This window comes from Pteronotus mesoamericanus, unplaced genomic scaffold (assembly GCF_021234165.1).
Source record: "Pteronotus mesoamericanus isolate MK-2021 breed Mesoamerican mustached bat unplaced genomic scaffold, CSHL_Meso_final scaffold_85, whole genome shotgun sequence".
NCBI classification, from domain to species: Eukaryota; Metazoa; Chordata; class Mammalia; order Chiroptera; family Mormoopidae; genus Pteronotus; species Pteronotus mesoamericanus.
The window spans coordinates 19,116,927-19,140,195 of NW_026555329.1; the positions used below are offsets into that span (position 1 = coordinate 19,116,927).

General features: G+C 34.9%; 1 protein-coding gene across 1 annotated transcript in view; it reads right to left on the minus strand.

The window, feature by feature from the left end:
- Positions 1 to 23,269, minus strand: part of PPP1R9A (protein phosphatase 1 regulatory subunit 9A) — a 269,005-nt gene that overhangs the window by 103,391 nt on the left and 142,345 nt on the right. Inside the window, exons 3-5 of the mRNA XM_054564340.1 lie at positions 18,338 to 18,470; positions 12,758 to 12,878; positions 1,274 to 1,378 (exon numbers count right to left, since the gene is read on the minus strand). Of these exons, the coding sequence (XP_054420315.1) occupies positions 1,274 to 1,378; positions 12,758 to 12,878; positions 18,338 to 18,470 (359 nt within the window). The remainder of the gene's footprint in view (positions 1 to 1,273; positions 1,379 to 12,757; positions 12,879 to 18,337; positions 18,471 to 23,269) is intronic.

Here is a 23,269-nt window from a genome sequence, read left to right on the forward strand (position 1 = left end):
CTGAGTATTCTTGAAGCATGAACATTGCACCCATAAAAGTCACTGAGGCTGTATTTCTTAAACATCCTCTTCAGCATTAATGGGTGCTTTCCAACGGAAAAAGTCTAAATTCTAAAACTTAAACTCATGCTTGTGCAACATAAAATATGCTGCAGTGAAATAATAATTTTACCCTCTTTAGACCATTTAACTCATTCATGTTTTCAAAATATTTGGCAATTTTATTTTGATGATAATGGTAGGACACTTTCAAAATTACACATACTAAGCAATGTACCCTTATATATTCCTTCATAGGATTTTTGGGGAAGTATAAGACATAAGCAACATATTAAAAAATTAGAACTCTATGACTAAATAAAACAAATTTCAAATTTTGACCTTAGTTGGCTCATTTGTTTTCCAAACTATAATTCTCAGAACCCCAAGATTGGATATAAATTTAAAGGTCCAAAGGAATATACCCTCTGTTCCATTAAAGTTGGAAAAGTTATAGTTTACCAAAAATTATTCTTGCCTGTTTCTTTAAAGAAATAAAAAGATTTAAAAAATGAGCTTATTAACCTCAAATCATTCAGCCTGTTTGTCTAAACAACATGTATTATTGTATATATGCATAATCATTATGATTTCAATTTCAATTTACTGTGTAACTGGTTTTATTAAAAGGATTCGAGGCTTAAAGTAACCTTTACTAAGGATGTAACTAGACATCCTATCTTCCTAGCAACTGGTATTATATCGGCAATAAGGCACGCTACCATAGCTCAATAATTAACCATATATTTTTTAAAGATTTTATTTATTTATTTTTAGAGAGAGGGTAAGGGAGGGAGAAAGAGAGGGAGAAAAAACATCAATGTGAGAGAGAAACATCAATTGGTGGCCTGTCATATGTGACCCAACCTGGAACCAAATCTGCAACCCAGGCACGTGCCCTGATGGAAATTAAACCGGCAACCCTTCGGTTTGCAGGACAACGTCCAACCAACTGAGCTATACCAGTCAGGGCAATAATTGACCATATTGATTCACATGGTACACTCCATATCTTCATGTCTTTATGGAATACTGTAATTTTTAGTTTTAAATTACATTCAAATAAACTAATTGCAATAAAGAAAATTTAAAAGCTAATGGCAAGTATTTTCACACTTAGAATTCTCACTGTAATTACATATATATATATATATATATATGTATAATCAGAGAAAACTTAAATTTAAAAAATATCAAGGAACCAAATTATACATATCTGAAGCCACATGTTTACCTGACATTGCCCTTGGTGTTCCTGAGAACTGTCGCTGCAAAATTTTGTGTGACACCCACCAAGCTGATTCCATCCACTTCCACAATCTGGTCATTGACTTGTATTCTATGGGAAGAGAGAAAAAATTACCCACAATTAATTTTTCTGTTGATACATTACCATTCATCATAAATGAGTTTACAAAATACTTGATTTTTAAGATACTCTTATAGATACAAAATTTATATGTCTTTTACATAGCAGCTCCAGATCTTAGTCAAATGTTTAATGTTTTTACAAGATTATTCTGAAGAATAGAAATAATCAATAAAGAAATTCAGTTTACCCAACATCCATATTACTATCACAAAGAATTGCTGTTAATGTATGACATATTTGCATTTGTTTGGTACTTAAAAAGTACTCAGAACATCACAGATATACCTAATATAATACCCTTTGGGCTTCATACCTAGTCCAACCTCTCCTCTCCACAGAAGAACAAGAATCCCTTCACATACATAAATTTCATATATATACACATAAAGATGTATATGTGTGCATGTGTATAAATATTTATGTTTAGGAGCAATATACAGTATTAGTATTGTTGAGTATATAAAGCTGCTAAATTTATATACATGTTTTATATGTGTTTTTTTTAAATCCTCAAAATGAAGTATTTCAATCAGGAAGAAATAAAGAAGGGATTAGATAATAAACACAGATACTATTATTAGATAATAACAATAAACTTATTAAAGAAAAGCTGAAATCCCTTTATTATTTGTCTCTAATTCTATTCCATTCACTGCTTCCACAGAGGTAACCATCATGCTCATTTTGATGGTTAGCCTTCTATTGCTGTTTTGAAATAGAAATAACATGCATGCATGAATAGGCATAACATTTACAGTTTCCGAACTTCACAGTAAACCTGTTTTTATGCAATTTAGTTTGCTTCACTCAATGTTATATATAAGATTTACCTGTGGTTATAAATACAATTTTAGCTACTTCATTTTAACAACCATATAATTTTTATAAATACACCAAAATATATTCATCCAGTTTTTGCAGATGGACAATTGTATTATTTTGTTTTAGCTATAATGAATACTATTGTAATAACCAATTTCATACATGTCTCTTTACACACATGTGTGAGTGTCTCCAGGTTATATACCTAGAAATAGGATTCCTGAGTCAAAGATCAGAGGCATTTTCAATTTGAACAAACTGACAAATTTCAGTTCCAAATGCTGACTCTCTACACCTTCACTGATGCTTGGTATATTCAGACTCTTCACACTACGGATCTTGTCAATGTAAAAAGATATCACATTGTGATTTCAATTGCATTTCCCTAACTACTGGTGTTGCTGAATGTTTTTTTCATATACTTAAGAGTCAACTGTTCACTTTTGCACATTGTGAGATCATGGCTTTTACCCACTTTTATTGATGTTGGATTGTTTTTTTTCTTACTAATTTATATGTTTTCATCTATCCTGTATATTAACATTGTCTCAAATACTTTTACCTGCATCTATAGCACAATGTCTTTTCACATTTCTTTAGAAAACATATTTTTTGTTTTGTGGTTTTGAGGAAAATATTTTTAAATATATAGAATCTCATGTATAATTTTAGCTTTCTATTAGGTTGTTTTTGTACTTTAAGAAATCCCTTCCTGTCTCAAGATTACAAAATTATTCTTTATTTTCTTTTAAAGGTTTCAACATTTTGTTTTTCTGCATTTAGGTAGTTATCCATCTAGAAATTATTTTTATTATAATGTATTAGTAATATATTTTCATTTTTCCCATGTGTATAAATAATTGATTTAACACCACTTAATAAAGAGTCCACTTCTTACTCCACTGATTTGTAATGGTTTTCAAGTGTGCAATAACATGTTTTGGGTTCTCTATTAATCTCTACTTGCCTGAATGTCTATCTCTGCATACTATATTGCTTCATAATTAGTTTTGACACTTCATAGGGCAATTTCCTTTACCTAGTTCATGGTCTTCAAAATTTTCTGAGCTATTTTTGAACTTGTTTTCATAATTAGTTTTGGATTTAATTGCCAAGTTTTATAAAACACCTGTTGGTGTTTTAGTAAATTATACTGATTTTTAAGATTAGTTTATGGAAAACTGATATCTATCATATTGACTCTTCCCATCAATAAAAATTGAGTGCTACTATAAGCACCCTGGGCAAGTGTTGTATATATCATGTTGTGCCATGTGTTAAGCAAAATTATTTAAAGCTCGTAAATATGAATAAAAGGAGGGCAACATTTCCTTTCAATGCCATATAGGTACATTACTTAACAGGCCCACACAAGGATAATTTAGGGAAATGTAGTTTAATTGATCCACTACTTAAAATTGATTAAAAGTCCTGCATATATTGAAGCTGCATGTTAATTTGTAGATTTTTGTTCTGAAAAAATTTGGGTACTTTTCTTCTGTTGGAAAAGATAATCTCATAGGCCATAGTTTATATCTCTGGAGAATATTAACGAGTTTTGCATCAAACTTGCAATGTTGTTCTAATATTACTTTATTAACTTGCCTTTAAATGCATATTCCTAAAATGTTCTTTGAGCTACATTTACTATTTCACTGATTCTCTTAATTAGTGAGTTGAATAAAGTCTGATATATGCTCATTTTATATTTATGAAAGTCATCTTTCTTAACTCTTTAACTATTAGCCTATAATAATTTGAAGGTTCCATCAAGATTCCAGAGTACATTCACAAAGCCATTTCAATTGTATTACCACAGAAATGTACTTTATGAATTAAGACCAGCCACATTTTAGGTTGGTCTCTAGAGTCATTCTAAAGCAGCAATAGAATTTTATCTTTGCTACCATGTTTTTTTTCCTAATTTCATATTTTTAATTTTTTTTTTACTGGTTCTTGGCCAGTTTAGTTCTGGATCTATTTGCACTAGATAACAACAATAAATAATTCCCCATTGTTAGCAGCAATGATTGTGAATGTAATTTTAAAATCTCGTCATTTGAGATCTCTATTGGGATTACAAGGATCTATTATCATTACATATTATAATATAAGATAGGATAAAAACATGGAAGTTGTTACTCTCTAATTTCTTTGTCTATTTGTGTGCTCAAAGTATTTCATTAAAAAATTTCCTGGACACTAGAAAGGAAAATAGGCCTTTGAAATCTTCACCAGTTTTGTGTTTCTTTGATCATTTAGCCTGTTTCTGAGACTGCAGAAATGAAGTTACAAATTCCTTGGTGGCTGTAGTTGAGAGAAGCCATTGTCTCACTGTGTGCATATGAAGTATGTTCCTAACATAGGAGGGTATTAAATAAAGAAACTATAATCTAATTAGTTGATAGAGAATACTGAGCACTTTAATGAATCTTATATTCTAGTATTACTGAAAACTTTAAATGTGCTAGACACTTAAGAAACAAGTACTCATTTAAAACTCTGCTAGAAGCTCAGAAATATTTTTTTTTAATGTTTGTATCCATTTTTTTTTATTAATTTATTTACTTTTTAAATACATTTGTCTCTGCCTTCCCCCCACCTCTTTCCCTTGCCCCCTCCCACCTTCCCTCCCTCAGCTCTTCCCCTTTGGTTTTGTCCATGAGTCCTTGCTATATGTTCCTTGACTTTCCCCTTCCCTTCCCTTTCCCTGCCCCCTCCTTCCCTCTTGTCTCTGTTGATTTCTTTTCCTTTCAGTGTTGCTGGTCATATTTTCCTTGCTTCTTTGCATTGTTGGTTAGGTTCCGCTTATAGGTGAGATCATATGGTATTTGTCTTTCGCCCCCTGGCTTATTTCGCTTAGCATGATGCTCTCCAGTTCCATCCATGCTGTCGCAAAGTTTAGTACTTCTTTTTTTCTTTCTGCTGAGTAGTATTCCATTGTGTATATGTACCATAATTTTTTGATCAGAAATATTTTTCATAAGAGCTGAAGTTCACGTAATAAAAGTGAGTCTTTAGACAAATAAGAGTAATAATTTTGGTTTAAAATACACAGCTAAATACATGATTTCCAAGATACTTAATTTTCTCCAAAACCTTGGTCATCAAATACAGCTTTTAATATTGTATATGATGAGCACTGTAAAATTTCTATTGAAAAACAGAAGCTCAAAATCATGTGTACTAACTCTCCCTGTCCATTACATTTTTTTGAAAAAGTATCTTTTTTGGTTTTGGCTTAGAGATCATAGATCCTGAATCCAAAAATTTAGTCTAGCTATTTTATGGTTATGCACATATGTGTCTTTAATAAAGAACAAGTAACTGTAATGGTTCAGTCTAAAGGAAAACTTTTAAAACCATTTCCACAGTCACTATCATCAACTGTCAAATTAGCATGTGCTGATTTTAGAGAATATATTAAAGTTACAAATGTAAGTCATGTTGAAGGTTGAAAATTTGGAAACTGTGGAAATTCATAAAAAAGAAAATAAAAATCTCATGTAAACTAATCATCTACAGTTGACTACTATTAAAATTACACTGGTGAATTTTTTCCTTAGCAAATTAGGATTATTTGAATATATGGTGTTAAGGGGTTTTATACTTTTATTCATCAAGATAATATTTGCTGAGTGCTTACTATATGCCAGGCAATGTGCTATGCTCTTTATTATTTATTTTTAGACCTTATTCTATTTGTTAAAATTTTTACTGTATTTTAATTTTATTTAGTCCTGTTAACAGCCCTGATCAAATATATTATTATTACCATTTCTGTTTTACATATAGGGAAACTTTGGCTCCTCTTACATAGTCATATCAAATAATTGGCAGAGTCTATATTTATTTAATCTGACTGCAAAGCCTTTACATTATATTACATCATTAAATAATTTTGTACAACAGACATTAAGTATATATTATGCTCCAGTTTTACATATGTAAACCATTTACATATTGGTATACCAGTATGTTGTTTCAAGGTGTTGATCAAGTTAGCATATTTATATAAAAATCACTGTGGATATTTCTAATTATTTCTTTGAATTATTCCCTAGAAGTGAAATTACCTAGACAAAGTGCATCAGAAAGATTGCTCAATTTGTACACCCCCTAGCAGCATTGAAAAAGCAGTCTACTGCACCTACATTAAAATGGAATATTATGTTATAAAATATTCTAATATTTTGCTAAGTAAATTTTAATTTCTTATCATTGAGCCTCTTAAGATGTTTACCGAACACCCATATTCCTTTTTTTTTTTTGTAAATTATTTTCAGTTTGCTTTTTTCCTGGTTTTTTTTTTTTACAAGTATGTTATCATCTATTTTTTTAGGTTAATATCCACAAATAAGTGTCCCATACCAACTGCCTTTACTTCTTGACTACATAGAACCTTCTCCTCTACTCCTCCAAAATCTGATAAAAATAATAAAATATAATAAAGAAATTAAAGTGCAACTCTAAATTTAAACACAGTAAAATTCTGTATTTAGTTTCTACTCTTAACTTTCTTCAAATTTATTGCTTTGAAAATTATTTACCTACTTTTTGAGACATCCCATACTTTTCCTTAGACCTAATCTTCTTAAGCTTTTCAGTCTATTATAATTGTTAATTTCTAGTAAGTGACTCACCCAGAGCAATTTCCAGGTCTGCAAGCTCCAGTCACGGTGGGGACTCTATACAGTGTACCATTTTTAATCTTTTATACTGTATTTTTACTGTACTTTTTCTATGTTTAGATACACAAATACCATTGTGTTACAATTGTCTAGAGCAGCCAGTATAATTTCATGCTATGTGGGCTTGTAGCCTAGGAGCACTAGGTTATACCATATAGCCCAAGTGCAACAGGCTATACCATCTAGGTTTGTGTAGGTGCACTTTAGGATGTTCACATGACAAAATCACCTAATGATGCATTTCTCAGATGGCATCTTGGTAGTTCAGTGGCACATGACTATACATACAACTCTGCTTATGTGAAAATGTTACAAAGTTACTGTAACTTTGCATTATATTTTTTAAAAATGTGTTCATACTTGCACTTTAAGAAGTAAAAATAATGGCCCTGGCCAGATGGCTCAATTGGTTGGAACATCATCCCATACACTAAAAGGTTGCAGCTTCCATTCCTTGTCAGGGCACATACCTAGACTGCAGGTTCGATCCCCAGTTGGGGTGTTTACAGGAGGTAGCCAATTGATGTTTCTCACATCAATGTTTCCCTCTCTCCCTCACTTCTCCCTCTCTTCTTCTCTAGAATCAATAAACATAGCCTCAGGTGAGGATTAAAAAAATTCTTGCCCTGGCTGGCATGGCTCAGTGGATTGAGTGCTGGCCTGAGAACCAAAGGGTTGATGGTTCAATTCCCAGTCAGGGCACATGCCTGGGTTGTGGGCCAAGGTCCCCAGTGAGGAGCACATGAGAGGTAACCAGACAATGATGTTTCTCTCTCTCTCTTTCTCCCCCCCTTTCCCTCTCTCTAAAAATAAGTAAATAAAATCTTTAAAAAAATAAAAATAAAAGGGATGATTTCCCTTCTCAAAAAAAATCTTAAAAAACAAGAAGTAAAAATAGTGTGTGTGGTTATAGAAAATGATATGTGCTAGTCACCTAAATTGATTTTGTGTGATAAGCAAATAGTATCAAATTCCAATCTGCCAGTGAAGGCTGTTAAATAGAAGTTAGTTAAGTAGGCCACAAATTCAATTTAATATGGATAACTGAGACTATGTTAGAGGCAATAGTGAGAGAAAAAAATTAATTGTGAAGATGAGCTAATGAAATGAATTTTTGTTTTTCCATAAAAAGGATAGCAGTTTGGTTCTAAAGCAAAGTGTTCACCAGTTCTAGAATATGAAAGAAGATACTGAAGATCAAAACTTGAGTGTGTAGATGAGGCTGAGAAAGGTTTGAAGAAGTGATTTTTATTTGCTTGAATTTCTTTTCCTGAGAGAGGATAATTTTTAGATGCAACCTTATAGAACAGACACACTGAAAATTTCTCTCAAGTCTTTGCTCACAATCAGAAGCATGGAAAAGACAAGGGATAAATCACGGTAGTAAAAATTAAATGGACACCTCTCTGCATCAGACCAACCCAGAGTATGAACATGCATATAATCTGGATTTTCCAAATATTTTCCAAAATAGCAGAGAAAATGGGCTGTTTTCCCCTGGAAACACTGTCTCCTGGGATGGAATTTATGGGAATGCACGTGGCTAACCTGCACAGACATCTAGTCCTGGCCACTTCCTCAGCAGTTTCTGCATGCTAATAAACACATGTGCAATGCCACGGCTCTTCCGCAGCATGGGCTGGCATTTCTGATGCCCCTCAATTCCGAATCTATAAACCAGTATCAACGAGGGTAAGGCTAGTAAAACTATATAAATTGGATTATTCTAGTTACTGGGTAGTCGCTTATTGACATAATGTATTGGGTAGTATTATATTATTGGGCAGTTATTTATTGACGTAATGTATTGGAGAAGAGGAAACAAAAACAAAAATTCAACCCCTCAGAACTTATGTAAACAAAGCAACCAACAGTGAATGACAGGGAGACCAGCTACAGCAACAGTAATGAACCTCTGTCATCAGGGTCTTCCCAAAATGCTGGGTATGAAGTTCTAAATATATATGAAAATACTAAGGGGTGAACAAACACAACATCTGATTAGAACAGTGACACAGGAGTGTGTACACAGGCAGGAAACCATGGACCAAGGAATGACAGCAGATTGGGCACAATTAAGACGGCAGTTTCCATTCAGGGCTGTCCCAGGCACCTTAGGGGCGCAGATGGGTCCTACAGGAGGGAGAGTTTGCTGCAGGGTGAGCATAGGAATAGGACTCTTCATCTGTTTTATATGTTGGTTTTATCCAAAAGACAGTCAAAAACAATTCAAATTATTTGAAAATCAACAGTTGAATAAGGATAAATTACACAGCACCTTAATTTCACATTTGGTATTTTCCACCCAAACCTGAGAAGAACAATGTTGTAAAATGATGATCTGCAAAAGGCTGAGAAACGACCGTAGGAGACAGAAGCAAAGCAGATACCCAATACGGTTTTAACTTGCCTCTTTTGCACTGCATTGTTAGTATCTTTTGTCAGTTATCATCCACGTAATTTATTCTATCAGAATTTTCAATTGCACTATTATAAAACTCACTTTGCTTGATAGATTCATTAAAGAGGACTAGAGAAAAAATTAGCATGTTAAAATGTCCTGTGTACAATCATAAAATTAATGGCAACAAAAACTAACGGTTAACATATTTAATATTATTTTACTATAAAATTAGAACTAAAACAGAAGGCAGAAATAGTTATCATGCCACTCAGCTAAATTTACAAGTTACCTGTAAGAGGCAAGTTTGCACAGAAAGAGAGAAGAAGGAAGAGAACGAGGAGTAGGAGAGAAGGGAAAAAAGAGAAGGAAAATAAAAAGAAAAATGTTAGGCTCAAGTAAATGTTTTGAAAGTGACTGAAGCCCAAGTATCACTCTTTCAACAACAATTTATTGAGCACCCTCTATGTTTCAGGCATCATATGAAAAGGAATCGACAGACATGAAAAGCTGGACAAAAGAAAACTTAGGAAGTAAGACATAATATCAAAGGATAAGGACTCAAAACTTTTTAACTACACTGGATGACTCAGGAGATAAATATCCACAGCAAATTGTTAAGAAGTACTTAAAATGAAATGTGGCGATAGTTTGAGATATTTGTAAGGGGTAAAAGCAATACAATAAAAAAAGGTTTCTTCTTGTTTGGGGGTAGGGAAGCAGGAGAAACGAATTTTCTATATATTTCTGTTTTTTAATATCCCTTGAAAATAGTGTGAACAACTCTGAGATTAAATTGAAATCATTTTCTCAAATAAGGAAAAGTTACTCAGAAACTAAAGCAAGCTAAAAAGGTATAATACAAACTCTTATCCTTTTAAAGCTAAAAGGAAGTATAAAGAACATCTAATTCAGAACCTGAATTTTGTCCACAACTGAGTTTTGAAGAGTAGCTTTCCCGAGGTCACATGATGATAACTTTATTATTTTTAGTTGTAGTTTAAGAAATATACACAAGCATTACTTATTCTTTATAAAAAATTAAACATTCCATATTAGCTGAAATCTCCCCTCTGCCCCCCAAAAAACACTAGAGTCATTCAACACTAAGTCACACATTAGGTATGAATTAATTCTCAGTTGAGAGAGAGATTAGGGGAAGTCCATAAATAGAAAGCCTATCCATACAAGAACGATATCATACTAACCATAATGCTTTGTAAATCCTTAATACAGCATTTTTCTATGTCAATGAGCACATATAACATAATTTTTAAAATTCCTGGAGGCAGCAACCAACTGTTCCTTTTGTAATTTTTTATACTGATACTTTTTGAATAGTAAACATTTAAATACTGTGCAAATGAACACACAAATAATAGTGGTAATAATAATATAATAATATAAAAATATGAACACTACCATAAGTTTAATAATGAAACTACTTATTTTCATATTATATCCTCAATTTTCATACATATATAAAATAAGAGGTATAGATTGAAAGATCTCCAAAATCCCTTTGACCTCCAAAATTTTAATATATCGGATATATTTTATACATTCTTCTATCATTTTTCATAAGACTTCCTGTAACTATATTCTTAACAATTTTCAAGCCTATTCTTACTTCATTCAAGAACAGTTTAAGAAATTGCACTATAAAAGATTTTGTCTTCATATAAGCTTATTTAATACTTACAACAATGTAAATAACATGAAAATTAAGTAATCTTTTCAATATCCCATAGCTGTGAGAAGAGAGAGTACAATTAAGACTCTTGGTCTCATGATCCCAAAGATTCTGCTCATTTCATTACATCAAGTTGCCTTTCTTACTGTAGTCACCAAGGCATTTGTTAAGCATCTATTACAACAACAACAGAATTACTATACTAGGAAAACATCCACTTAAAAGGATTGAGGACATGCACACACTGGAGTAAATACTACAACTATGCAGGAGAACAAATCAATAAATAGGTTAATAGAAAACAAACCTAATTTCTAACATGAGTGATGAGAAAATGAATAGATCTGACTTTAGAACATGAAGGAACTGGATGAGGGCCAAATGCAAATTTTCTACGTTTTTGTTTTTAATCAGTTTGTCTCTTGGTTTGGTTGTGGTCCATTTATTTAAGAAGGATTGTTCATAATAATTCAGTTTGGTTTGAATACTAATGATGAGAATTATTTCCTATTACTTTAGAATGACCTTTAAATTTTTATGAAACTTAAAGAGAAATAATGTAGATTTTACAAACACATTTAAGTTCACTTAGAAAAAAGTTTCTAAGTCAATAATGAAAAATACTATTACATAATTCATTGATGGGGCAAAGAGGGTTTTTTAACTATTCTGAAATGGAGGAAGGCTGTTAATAAATTACTTTTCAACACAAAATATTAGTAACCCACTTTCTTTAAGTGTGATAGACATTCACATTCAGTCAGCTGAATATTCATTCAAAAGAGTCACATCCGACCTCTGCCCAGGTGCTACGGAAATTCAATTAAGGCTACTGACTGAGATGCGGTCCCTGTCCTCATGGGAAGAGATGATAATGATGGTGTGATCTCCTGTGTAAATAAATCAATTTAGTTCCCACTGGGATGTTAAGTGACATATACTTAAGCCTGGAAAAAAGTCAAAGCCAGGTATTTGTGTTCCAAGAAAAGTAAAATGACATTTCTTGGAATTTGGCACTCACGGTTTTGTGTCTACTTTTATTTTTATCGCCAGCCTTCTGCGTCAGCCCCCATCGGACGCATCAGAAGCCTACAGTGAGGATTAACCAGAATCTAAAGGTACCTGGTGCTTGAGATGATGAAGGCTAAGACAAGAAAAAAACCACCGGTTGATGCTCTGGTGTGTATCCGACTTACCCAAGGTGGATGTTGAAGAAACAAGTGCCAGTCCCTGCTCCTAATGAGTTTAATTCTCCAGAGTTACGTGACCCTCAAGAATCTATGTTTTCAGACAGGACACATTTTGAGAAACACTGACCACCCCACCCCCACCCCCCGGTTATCATCATCACAGAATCGGAGCTCCTATTTTTCCCTCTGTTGTTTCTCAAAAGTTCCAGAACTATTACCATTTGTTTTGATATTCTGAGGTAAAACTGTATGCTGATCCCCACAGCACATATTGTAAACTAACACATACACCCATCTGTCTTCCCATTTCCTACTAGATAAATAGATAAATGGAGAGATACGAAGACAGACACAGATAATAGATCCATCCACTCATTTTCATCAGGTATTCCGCCTACATATCAGAAAGTAATTCAAGTGTTTTAACATTTTCCACATATGAGAAACACTCTGAAATTCTGTCTTTAAAAAATCAAAATAAGGAAGCTACCACTGAGAGAAGTTCCCAGTTTGCTAGATTTTAGTTATCAATAACAGTAGTTAGCTTACCTGCCATCCCGCTGAGCAGCACCACCTTCTGTTACTGTCTTGACAAATATTCCCAGCTTTTCAAGTCCAGCATCTGCTCCAACACCCATTCCAATAATACTTATGCCAAGTCCATCCTCATCTAGGAAAATGGGGGGAAAATACAGCAATCTAAGTGTTATACTACTAGTCTAAAATGAACTGGTGAGACCTTTGCTCCTTTTCATTGTGTTCTTTATGGACTATCACATGGTCCATTATCATATATGCTTGCCTTGGCAGAATTTTTTTTTTCTATGCTGGGAACAAGGGTGCCAAATAAGAACCCTCCAAAAAGCTCATGAGTTCAGTGTCATTTTATTACTGCAGTTGGCTAGCTGTTGTGATCCCAAGAAAAGGTAATAATCTGATTACTGAGCAATCAATCTGCCTTAAAAACATGGTCTCCCTAAACAATATAATATTTTAAGCACAAAAGAATACATAGTTAAACACATATATATTCTTTTGTTTGTTTGTCCTGGGAGGGTACCAAATTCTTGAGTCATATATTTTCTTGAGAAAAGAAAAGAGTGTTCTACTGTACTTTAGTCACTTGGAGGCTTGTCTGATTTTACTTCCATTAGTTACTCAATTGTTTTTTGCCCTGTTTTCACAAATAATTCTTTGAGGTTCAGTAATTTTATAGTAATATAACTCTAGGTTGACCATTCTGGCTCAACTATTCCTGGCTGAGCCATATATATTATTTTAAATAAATGTGATCATAATATATCTAGAATTTCCCCTTTATTTATGTGGCCTTTTTTACTTGTTCCACATTCCCATTCACCTTAATAAGATGGTATGTGTCTTTCGATACTTTCTCTGTCCTTATATGAGTATAAGGATATAATAATATGAAAAACTACAGTATACACATGGCTCGCTTTTCTTTCCTGTTTGCTTTACACAGATAAGATACTTGATACCTACTTCTCTCTTTAGCTTATTTTTCTAATTTGAGAATACCTCATGGGTATCAATTTACATAGCTTTAAATCACTTCTAATGATTGCATAATATTTCATGGTGAGATCGTATCATAACACATGCAACCGTTTCTCTTCTGACAGGCATTCATGGTTTTTTCTATTTTATTAGCACAGTGAATGATACCGACAAACACCTTGGTTTTAATTCACTTATAAATCATGTGTTTCTGCACATTTCCACTTGTCCTTTCTGTGAACATATATATTTTAACATCAATGAAATAAATGATACACTATTTTGCATTCCACATTTTTTGGTTAACATTCACAGTTATTTTCTGATGGCCTCAAAGACTTTGTAATTATGGTATATTAGCTGCATAAAAAATAGACACTAGCTAATCAACAGTGGTGGGTTATTAAAGGAAACCTGGTTCTTGTGCTCAACAGAAGGCTGGATGCTTTGCAAAGACTTTTCAATAATAACCTTTGATTTAGTAAGTATTCTTAATTAGTAATCTTCTGAATAGGATTCATCTCGTTGATCATTACTCATCACCAACTTCTGCTTTAAGTGTTTCTAAGTACAATCCATAATCTTATATCCTAAATAAAGATGTTTTAAAATGTCATTTGGCCAAAGCGCGGATTTATTTGCTCCGCTGTGTGCTAATGGAGGGTTTAGGGAGTGTTCTCCCCCGAGAAGTGGACTGCTGTGCTCTGCAGCTGAAGGTGCGTCCCCGCTGCCCTGGGCACACACAGCTCCCCAGGGTGAGAACCTGAAGGCTGACTAATGTCCCAGTGACGGCTGGAGACTCCCTTTCATTTCTTACATTTAGAATGTTGGCACACATGTGACATCCCATATTTATTTAATCCCAATTGTTCATCGGGAGGCTGTTTCTTGCCAAAAATTTTCCTATATTCATTACAGTTTTAGGGTTTCTCTCAAGAATGGGCTTTCTTGTGCACGTGAATGCTTGGTCTGTAGTTGAAGGCTCTTCCTTGCTGGTTACATGCATAAAGTTTCTTCTCTTGTACGGGAATTCTCTTATGTGTATAAAGATTAGATGTATGGCTGAATTTTTGCCCACATTCACAGGCTTTCTACAAAGTGTGAATTGGTTCATGCTGATGAAGGGTTGAATGATGACCCAGAGCCAAGTTCACATCCAAGTGAGTTTCCCCAGCCCCCACCCCGCCACTCCAGTGTGTGTGCTCTTGTCTTGGTCAAGAGATGATCACTGTAGATTCTTCCAAATTGAATAATGTCATAGGGTGTCTCTCCTGCATGGAATCTCTAGCGTATATTAAATATGAGCTGAATTCTTGTTCACATTCTTTGTATTTATAGGAGTTTCTCTTCATTAAGAATAATCACATGCTAAGCCAATGTTCAGCTGTAAATGAAACTTCTCCTTTCAAATGTCAGCTCTCTGTACTCTCATACCATTCGATAGTTTCTTCATGCCAATATCTTGCATGAAAATTATGCCTTAGTTTTTAAATCCATTTTCCCTTTCTGGATTCAGGCTTTAGTAAAATTATTTTTCTTCCTTCTGTTGTCCTAACTGGAAAATTACTCAGAGCTGAAAATCTAAATATGGGAAATATTCATTTGAACCATCCTTCAGTCCAGTGCTGAGTACCTGAAAGACATGGTGATAACTAAGAGGCAATTAGAAGAAGAGCACAATCAACCCACAGTGACCACAGGACTGACCTCATCTCTGGATCGTTTTCTCTGAGATACATCCAGCCTGGCTGAAGTCCAGAGCCATACACTTGACAGCCACTGATTCTTGCAGCCGCCCTGTCTTCCTCTGCATATACCCACCCAGGGAGGGAAAGCAGCCGCAAAAAGGTGGGAAAGACTGTGAGGCTGTGTTATTACAGAAGATGTTATCACCATACTCTGGTGTTCAGGGCTTATTTTCTCTCTCAGGAAAGAAATTCCTGTTGGTTTAGCAGTACTCCCATTTCTAGTGATATTTGAGCTTGCATTATTATGAGCGTGGGCCACTAGATTTCTCCTTCACTAAACTGCCAATTTTTCTACTGAGTTCACCATGTAACTTCACGGTGCCTTTTACTGTGGGTGGGATATACGCTCCTGATCCATTGAATTTGGGATGAGCGAAATGACTTGCTTTGGTCAATAGAATGTGGTTGGAAATAACAGTGTGCAATTTGTCAGCAGAAGCCTGAAGGAGAAGCACACTGTGCTTCCGCATAAACTCCCGGGCTGCTGTGATCCATGAATAAAATAGCACTGTGCGCTGCTGGTGGGAATGTAAATTGATGCAGCCACTGTGGAAAACAGTATGAAGGTTCCTCAAGAAATAAAAGTAATTGTACTTTATTTGCTTCTCTTCTCGTTTTATCTTTCCAGTTTAACTTTTATTATAAACATACAAACAAAAGTTTTATGAAATCATTCATCTACAAAATGTGTTTAAAAAATAAAACAAACATACCTGTACTAACAAAGACACAGAATATTACCAATACCCTCAAAGCCTAGTCTGTGCTCCTCCCTAATATCTAACTCTTCCCTCAGTAACTATTATCCCAAATACTGTGCTAATCATTCCTTCCTTTTCTTGATACTGCCTTTTAAAACCACTTATTTGTGTATCTCTAAACAATATGCTGTTTAGCTTGTCCTGGCTTTGAAATTTAAATGAATGGAATGATACTAAATGACTTCTGTGATTTGTTCTCCCCTTCCCTCAATTTTATGTTTGTAAAAATCATATGTAATGGAACTGTGGCTCCTTCATTTTATTGCTGAGTAGTATTTTATTGAATAGATATGCTATAATTTACATATTCTTTTCTATCACTAATAAATATTTGGATTGTTCTCATTTTTCGTATAATAACCAATACAATGGCCCACAGCTGAATCCAACTGTATATGCCATGAGCTAAGAATGAGTTTTCCGTTTTTAAATGGATGAAAAATGCAAGCATCGTTCTTACATTCCATTAAGATCAAATGAATGTGCCATTTAAAAGGAACAATTAGCCATTCAAGCTTAATGTAATGGCTAGTATTCTGTATATATTTTTTTCATGCAACCGATTTTATGCTCCATGCTACTCACATAGTTTTTCAGCTCCTTTCCCTTCATTTTTGCTGTTTTCAACAAGTTGCTTGTCACCTCTTTCCCTCCCTACTAAAAGTTATGTGGGTGGGTTCTTTAAATTCTTCTCTATCAGTGAATTTCTTTCTTTCCCCTCTGGGATGGAGGTAGGATTCCTAGATTACCATCTCTCCCTTCTCAGTGGTATGTGAAGCGGTATGTATGTCTCCCTACTTGCAGAGGAGAAGACCGATGATAGTCTAATAATTTTTGCCTTTGCAAGTCCCTTTGTTTCTTCGTTAGCCTTGATTTTGGCTTGGTATTTTGTAAGATTTTCACCTGATGTTTGAAAATTAGGATTTTCCCCAGTCTATGCCTAAATGTGGAATTTTTTTAAAGTTGTTGCAACCAGTTGGCTAAGCCCTTTCCAGTACAAGGATCAGGTCTTCCTTGAGCTCAGGAAAAATTCCTCTATTTTTTGTCTAGTATATCTTTCAACCCCTATTGCCATTTCCCCTTCTGTTACCTACAATGTGTATGTTGGGTCTCCTTCATGATTTTTCTTAGATCTTTGCTCTGTCATTTGAGATTTAGTTTGGGGCGTTTCTTATGCTTGAACTTCCATGTCATCAATTTGATCTCAATAACAATCATCTTTTCCTCTTTAATTCCTCCAGTGACATTTTTATTTTTAAAAATCAATGTTTTTTTTGTTGTTGTTAATCTGATTAAGAATTCCTTTTTAAAGCCATACTTGAATATACTTACTTGGTTTTGTGTTTCACTTTTTTTCTTTTTGTTGCTGCTGTTGTTGTTCAAGTCATCATCTGTTCTGCTTTTTTCCTAAAACTCTGAGACGTGATAGTCTTCTGTTCATCTGTCAGAGTCTGGCTCCCAGCTTCCCCGCTGGTCCCCTGGGTCCCCAGTTACCGCAGCAGGCAGGCTGTGAGCCCAGGGAGAGAATCCAAGGGGAAGCCACTCTGCTCTGCGTCTCCCTGCTCTCCTTCAGCTCTCCCTCTCAGAGACGAAGAAACTACCACTGCCTTCATAACCAAAATCCATAATTTTCTAAAAGCCCAGCACTCCCCATATCTACCACATTTGGAATCTAACCATGACCACTCTACCTCCATAAAACAAAAACAAAAACAAAACAAAACAAAAAATCCAACCACCTGCCCCAAGCTCTTATGTACAGCAGCTCTCTCTGGGCTCTCGCCTTGCCAGCCCTTTGCTGGGGTACCAACCGAGCACAGAAGGGCTTACTCATGCCTCCCTGCTCCTGGCCACCATCCAGCCCACTAACATAGGTGAGTTTCAGAAGCTGGAAGTAAAGGGTGGTGAGACTCTTTCAATCCACCATCTATACAGAATTTAGATCAACTATTTTTGAGGTTTAGTTCATAAACTCCTGCATGAGAATTAAAACTTGACCCAATCCTTAACGGAAAGAAAAAGCTATACTTGGGAAAAATAAAGTCATTTCTGTATTATTAACATAGCAATATAATATTATAAACATTGTAGAGCTCGTATACCTTTCTCCAGTTCCACTGGGAAAAGATCCAGCTTTTCTACACGCTTTTCAAGTTCATACTCGGCTGAAGCAGCCACTGGGTCAACTTCATCATTTCTCCTGTCGTAGTCTTCATTGGAGTATGTGCTGAAAACCTGCAGGAAGAGGTCAACAAAAAGGTGACAATGAAAAAGATGGCTTTCTTTATTACAAAAACAATCTAAGTATCCAAGAGTACTTAAGTTAAAAATTTCGTATTCTGAATTTTATCTAAACGACTGTTTTGTTTTTAAAATCAACTGAGAGGTTGTGAAGAGGAAAAATGAATGAGAATAAACATAACTTATTTTTTTTAAATGTATGAGTCGTTCTACCACTGTTAAGAATTTGGAAGACAACAGTAGCCACAGAACACATTTCGATGGCAATACTAATCCCTGTTTATAGAATCCAAGTACACCATACTAGTTGAATGCTGATTCCTGATAAAACCAAGCTAAAGGATCCTGCAGCTACTACCTAAGCAAGCACCCACCCTGAACCTGTTCCATGGTATGACCTACACAGGCCCCAACACGGCAGTGTGTCAGAGCTATGATTATATTTCAATCATAGAATCACTGATACGGATTTCTATTTTATACTGTACTTGGCTGTGTTAAGCTCTCATTTGCAATCTCTCATTTTACTTGCATGTAGATTTAAATGAAACTCCCATTGAACCTTTCTATGTAATGACTATCAGACTCTTGTTTGAGAGCCATGGAACAGATACGAGATTGCCAGCTCTTTCTTCCCTAATCATCCAAAAGGCTACTAAATGTGGTCTTTGGGCACCGTCGTAAGAAATTTGTCCTATTCCTGCTGAAGTATTTGTTTTATTTGGAAAAAATAAAATAGATATATAATCCCTTGCTTAACACACTGAAGAACATTTAAAAGAAACTTAAAATTCATCAAATTCAATTAATGGGTATAATAAAAACTGACATTTTCAATTAAATTCAACAATTTAATATCTAGACTGTACCTTAAAAACTCAGTAATGTCCCCCCAAATCTTAAAAACTAGGATTGAGTTGTTTTTTAAAAAAAATATACATTAAAAGATACAATAAAAATTAGATTTTATTTTCTAATAAAAATAGAAAGCAGAAACAAACATCAGAAATTAAAAAAAAAAAAAAAAGCCCCTCACCCCCAAAGCTGGCCCTGCATGTGCAGGTGTGCTCCACGCTTGCAGAGCCGGGAAACCGGCAGCGACTGTGGATGGCATACGGTAACCTACAAACCAGAACTGCACATTGCACAGAAAGAAGCAGATGTAGCATGGTTCCTAATGGTACATGCTTCTCAGAATCGTGTCACTTATAGGATTTACACCAGGATGAATTCTGTTTTTCTTCCTGACTTTAAACGTGTTTTCATAGCCTCATGCCTCTCGCTTGGTCTTTACCACATTTCTCCACCATAATAAACATTACAACACCAAAATGCGCATTCCTAAGTGGGGTGCGTTCCTGTTTCGTAAATCTTTTCATAGAATACACTTCCTTCTATGGCTCTTGGTAGAGAATATTCTAACATTTTTCTTAAATTGTCAGATTTATGTTCTCTTAGACAGCCCTTTTGACCTTTCACTTTCCGTATGCGTTTTTGTAATCACTTATTCACATTTATTCATTCATAAAAAATTTAAAGTAGCAACTCTATGCCAGACATTGTGCTACACATTGGAGAAGGCGCAGTGTCAAGTAGCTCACAGCTTAGTCAGAACACAAAAGTAAAAATAAACAACTACAGTATAATTCGGTAACTGATATAACAGAGAAATATACCATGTAATCTTTTTTTTATTTGCCTGAGAAATGGAAGGATTTCATGGAGGAAAAAAAACTTGAGTCTTAAAGGACAAACAAGGACTCCTATACTTGACTGCAGAAGAGGTAGAATGTGCATTTCAAATATAAGACTTTAAACAAAAAAAAAATTATGTGTCTGTATCTTTTGGAAAACATTAAGAGTTGAGTGTACTACAATGTAACATGTCTAGGGAGGCAAACCTTAATGACACAAACAAAAAAAGTAGCTGGTCTGGAACTTACAGGTCCTAGAAACCATTGGTGGATGTGACTGAACATTATTCCATTATTTGCTACTCATCTACTTTCACTAATAAGTCCAAGTATATGATTGCAGAAAAAGGATTTAAATGATATTCACTCTGAAATATAGCTCAATTTTGCTACTACACAGTAAGTGAAAAATATGCATGTATACATAAGTATGTATAGATATAGAATTTAAAAATGTAGCTATGAGGGAATTGTCTCAAATAAATTAACACCTTCCTGATTTTCTCCAGGATCCAAAACCACCATGAAGAATAAATACATATATTTAGTTCAGTCACCTTCATATTGTTCCCGTGTTACTTGACTGAGAAAAGCAAACAAAAGGATGTTTAAATATAAAACTTCTTGCTTCAGAGCCAACAAGAGATATTCTGGTCCTTTATCTAAAGAAACAAAACAAGACCTTGTCCTTTGCTTTGCAACGGAGGCAGGCTTTTAGGGGTAACAATTTTACAAATACAGTTAGCACTGACATTTCTGACCCAGTAATCCAAGGCTATGAAAAACAAATAAAGTTAAAATTAGGTATTATAAGATTTCAACTAAAATCATCCCTTTTCACATTTCTGGTAGTTTGAGCTACAATGCTTTTTCCAAACAACAGCAACACTTTCTTAAAAGTAAGGAAAAAAAACTTATTCCCTTAACTTCCTTATGATACATTTTTATCAATGCTGGTCAAAACAAATTCAGGATTTTCTGCAAACACTGACTGGAAGGAATCTCCCACAATGCTTCCACAAGCCCTCAGTTCCACCTGTCGTCTGGGTTCCGCTTCATCTTCGAGACACATCGAAGGTGGAAAATGTTCCCGGGTCTAGCATACTGCGTTTCAGGGCACAGCCTGGCACGGCATGCTCCTGGGGATCAGCCAAGCATACGTGTGCTTCCACGAACACACCCCGCTTCTCACAAGCTTCCGTGGTAGCACTAACTCACCTTCATGTGATTTTAGAGGCTCTGCTAAAGAGACTAATATGAAAGCATGGAGAGGATAGTCATGCTTGAAGTTTCAAAAAGAACTTTGGCAATAAATCATGCTCAGAAGGGAGGATCCGGGCAGCTTTAGAAAAACGTATCATAATTTCAGCCTTCCTTTTTTTTCCCCAGAACCAAGGCCAGTTCACTGATTTATGATAATAAGAGACAGTTTTTAATGCCTGCTGTGTGCTGAGGAGCATGTTAGGTTGTTGTTGCAAAGTGATGTAAGCCAAACTGGCGAATTAGCAGGCATTTGGGGGTAAACATTGGTAGTCTCCAAAGACTGTAAATAGGTGAGGGCTTTCTGATGCATCTAAAAACACCGATGAGCAGGAAGGTGAAAAAACAAACACACGGCTCTCTCTTGTAAGCTCAGTAAAGTCCCAGATGTCTGTCCTTAAGGTATTCTGACAAGTAACCTGCATGAAGGCGTACTTAAAGCAGCTGGGACAGTATTGTACAGCAGAATGTGTCTAACCTTCTAATTCGATCACTCAACAGAATCCTACATATCAGAAAACAGGCCCAAATGAGGACTAGAGTTAGGTGTTACTTCAAAAGCTATTAGCTTGCTGGCTTTGTCTGACTTGAAGTCCATTAACATAAAATACGTCTAAGGCCAATCCCAGTTTTCAATATTGCTCACTTCACCAATTATTTGTACAATAACATCCCAAATATAACCTGCCTGTGCAGATTTAAAGTACCTGTCTCTGGAGTGTAGACTTCTAATTAGGGTCTTTCAAATATTAATTAACTAATCCTAGAGTGAGGATTCGTGATTGGTGTACATGGAATGCTAATTAACGACTCCTTAAACAAAGTTAAACCCATAAATATTGTGATGTGTATGATAAAGCAAGTGGAAGTAAATTACAGACAATATAAAACTTTACACAAATTATCATTAACTCTTACACCAACTGATTCAGTAACTAAGACACAAACAAGTAAAGAGAGTGCCCACTTTTCATATTTTTTGCATGATAAACTTGAAACTCAGAGGGCTATACATGATGTATTTAAGGATAATTAAGGAAAGTCTATAAGGACAAAGGCATATTTCACTAAGTGTAAATCTAGTGTTTTCATGGGTAACCGAACAGGAAGTGAAAAAATAAACATACTCTACATAATGGGCAGCTGAGAGCTCAGCCAGCTAGTTCAAAAGGCAATACAAAGAAACTTGTATTTGTCAGGGTTCTCCAGAAAAACATAACCAACAGGATGTGTATGTAATTATATATATGGTATTACATTTGTATTTATAATAAACTAGATTTATTTTAAGGAACTGGCTCATGGGTTATATAGGGAGGCAGACATCCAAAATCGGCAGGGTAGGCCAACAGGCTGGAAACCCTGGGAAAGGTTGATGTTGCAGTTCAAGTCCACAGTCAGTCTGCTTTCAGAGCTCCCTCTTCTTCATGAGAGGTCAGTCTTTTTCTATTAAGCCCTCTAACTGGTTGGCTGAGGCCCACTCTTATGATAGAGTGCAATTTGCTTTTTCCTCAACCTAAATGTCAATCTCACTCAAAGGCACCCTGACAGAGATATCTAAAATAATGTTTGACCTAATATTTGGGCGCTGTGGCCCAGCCAACTTGACACATAAAATTATCCATCACAAATCCCTTAAAATAGAATATCCTCTGGCTCAAAAAAACTAGTCTTATGACATCTGAAAAAGATAATCATATATTGATAGTGTTTTTCTCATACCATTTGGAGTGTTGTAAATTTCCATATCCCCAGATATATCTGTAGAATGTATACAAAACCCATGATAAAATAAAATATACATTTTTGTATTATCACTGTCACCAACCACTTCATACT